Source organism: Sinocyclocheilus rhinocerous, unplaced genomic scaffold, assembly GCF_001515625.1.
Source record: "Sinocyclocheilus rhinocerous isolate Xijiao unplaced genomic scaffold, SAMN03320098_v1.1 scaffold1881, whole genome shotgun sequence".
NCBI classification, from domain to species: domain Eukaryota; kingdom Metazoa; phylum Chordata; class Actinopteri; order Cypriniformes; family Cyprinidae; genus Sinocyclocheilus; species Sinocyclocheilus rhinocerous.
Window position 1 is genome coordinate 439052 of NW_015635041.1, and position 3184 is coordinate 442235.

Consider the following 3184-nt stretch of genomic DNA (forward strand, 5'->3'; position numbering starts at 1 on the left):
AAGGTGCTACAGAAAAAAAAAATCTATGAAAGTCTGTGAAAAATCTACAAATTTTAAGTCCAATTAGTGAGAGAAGACATATGCTGTGTTCCAATTCACATACTATCCATCCTAAATAGTATTCAAAATTAGAATTAGTGTGTCCCAAATTCTATTATTTATAATGAGAGCCTCCTTGAGGCTAATCACTATTCACTTTTGTCTACATTTCATCCTTAATATTAAACGGCACTTTTTAAATGTGAGGTGTTCTTTCGGAGCAAAAACTGATATTCAACAGGAAAAATGTCAGGCAGGGTTTTATTTTGTACATGCTGAGAAACTGGTTTTAAAAAAGTAAAGAGGGTCAAACCGTATGGGCCTTACAAACGCAATGCTTGTCGAATAATGAAACTTCTGAGCTTTCACCCTCAACTGCTGTGTAATAGTTACACAACAGACTCAAGTTAATCCCCAAAAGTGTTCTCAATACACAAATAACAGCAGTCTACAGTTTGCCTGAATGCTGTTGAAGCAGAGTTTACAACAAACAAAGGACATTCAAGAACAGAAAGCATTTCCACATTCCACATTTATTTGCATTTCGCATGCCGCGCTAAAACCTCTCGCGGTCTGGATTCGTGTCAGGTGAACAATACTCACTCTCCTCCTGCAGACGAGCCATTATCTGAACATCAGTCAGGTCCTGAAGCTTGTAGCCCATGGAGATGGAGTCATCTGAGGTGCTTAACTCACTGTCAATAGACGACTGTGAGCTGAGAGCAGAGGGAACGCCCATGCAACCTGTGAACAACAGAACATACACTCAATAACAGGGCTGCAACGACTAATCAGTACTGGTGATAATAATGGACAATAAAAAGAGGTTACACTTTATTTTAAGGTGTCCTTCTTACGGTGTAATTATGCATAAGTCCTGAGTAATATTAATTAACTACATGTACTTACTATATGGTTAGGGTTAGGATTAGGGTTTGGTTTAGGGTTACTTGCATGTAATTAGGGCTGGGCGATATGAGCAAATATTCATATCTCAGTATTTTTTGGCTGATTTGCGGTATATGGTATATATCTCAGTATTTTGTATTTGGATTAAACAAACAAACAAAGTGAATGTAACCATGTAGGCATATATTTTGTGCAAAAAAGGGATAAAATCACATTACATTAACATTGTAACATTGCAATCTAAAAACAAAAATAATGCTTTTAAAGCATAAGTTAAATTTACTAAACTAAAAATTTAAATAGAAAAGCAGACTAATTGAGTAAAAAGGCTATTTTGATTACCCCATTAGAGTCAAAGAGCAGATTACCAGATTTAGTCCTACGCTTCTTAACTTTTATTTGTTCCCCACTAAATAAATGTTATTTCACTAAATGTATAGATTTCATAAAATTATTGTGCACACATGATTTTTCTAGAATAACTTTCGCTGCTGCTAAACTTTATCCACTAATCTAGTTTATAATAGAATTTGTTATAGATTATGATCATATATTTTTTTCAATTGTTATTTTTCTTTAAAATGAAGTTGTGCATATTTAGTAGATTGTGTTTAACACACAAAACAGTGATGACCAACACACAGAAGTATAGAAATTCTACATTGATTAAAAACAACAGTGCTGGTATTGGCCGATACTCAGAATCTTTGGGATCAGATTGGATCGGTTCTGAAAAAATGGTATCGGTGCATCCCTAATTACAATAGTAAGCACATGTAACATGCGTAACAAGGAAACCTTAAAATAAAGTGTTACCTAAAAAAATGGTCAACAAATGTGATTATTGATTAATTGCATCTGCACACAGTGCACAGAAATGCCAGTCACGTAACTTTAAAGTGGTGAATAACACATTTCTACAGACAAAAAAAATAAATAAATAAAACTTATGTTGACCCTTTTTTTCCCACATAATGTAGCCTATAGCATAGTCCACATACTGTAGATACAATAACTATATTTGTATATTGTTAAAAGGGCAAACACTGGGCAGGATGTAAAATGACTGTAAATATTTGTTTAATAAATGCAGAACGATTATGGCTTTTTAGTTAAATTAACTGATTAATCAAATACATTGATTAACCAGTTATCAAAATAATCATTAGTTGCAGACCTAGTTCAATTCTTTGAAGATTATTCTGATTTAAAACATCAGACAAGCAGCAAAACCATTTCATCTGTAGAGATTATTATAAACAGGCTGCATCCAAAAGCGGATGTATGTCCAATCTCTTCCGCCGTTCTGTCTAAAAAAATACAGATATGATTTTTGATCCATATCACGCTGTCTGATACTGCAAGTGAGTCACACTGATGCAGCAAAGCAATTCAATTATCTCTAGTTACTAACGAGGTTCATTAAACAGCAGAAACTCATGCACTTGTGACTTCAGCACACACTGCACAGCAAACAGGTTTTTAAACACATAAAAACACACAGATGAAGACAACGCAAGAGGAGTGTGCCAGCCAGAAATGCTTGCCAGACACCTCATGCATGAAATCTGATTCTGTCATCTGCTTTGTGTCCTGAACACATACAGCCACAGCCGCTCTGTCCACACCAGTGAACGCCTGCGAGGGTGTGTGTGTGTGTGTGATGCACAGTGAATGGGGTTAATGCCATACCTGAGCTGCCAGAGGTTAGTAGTGTTTTGTTAGTTGATTTGAGGTACCCAGCAGACGAGGACGCCGAGACGCCAGCCTCACTGGACTGAGATGGGCTACTGTACACGTTCTTCCATCTAGACGCTACAAAACACAACAATCAAACAATATAGCATTAGCAATATAGCATAGCAAGTCTAACAACTGTATTAAAAAATACATTATTTATGCACCGTCATATTGTTCAAAACTCCTGTGAAACACAAAAGATAGGCTCAGTATTTTGTTTTTGTCTCCAGTTTAGACATTTATTCAAAATAGCTTATTCTATGTCCCACAGAAGAGTAGTAGTAGTATAGGTTATTTAATGCCATGTCAGCATCTTAGGCTATTTTCATGGCAATAACAATTCAAAAAAATGCAAGTATAACAAATACTAGGGATGCACCGAAATGAAAATTCTTGGACGAAGCCGAAACCGAACAAAATGAAACACTGGGCCGAATACCGAATACGGTTTTTAGAGTTTTTTTCCCCCTTGATTTTTCCCATTTTTTTTTATCAT

At 35.6% G+C, this 3184-nt stretch overlaps 1 protein-coding gene across 3 annotated transcripts in view; it reads right to left on the reverse strand.

Moving 5' to 3' along the window:
- The window catches only part of LOC107746313 (SLAIN motif-containing protein-like), a 34362-nt gene that overhangs the window by 15832 nt on the left and 15346 nt on the right, over window positions 1-3184 (reverse strand). For all 3 annotated transcript variants that reach the window (XM_016560456.1, XM_016560457.1, XM_016560455.1), the window contains exons 4-5: window positions 2641-2763; window positions 643-783 (exon numbers count right to left, since the gene is read on the reverse strand). In XM_016560456.1, coding sequence (XP_016415942.1) covers window positions 643-783; window positions 2641-2763 — 264 coding nt within the window. The remainder of the gene's footprint in view (window positions 1-642; window positions 784-2640; window positions 2764-3184) is intronic.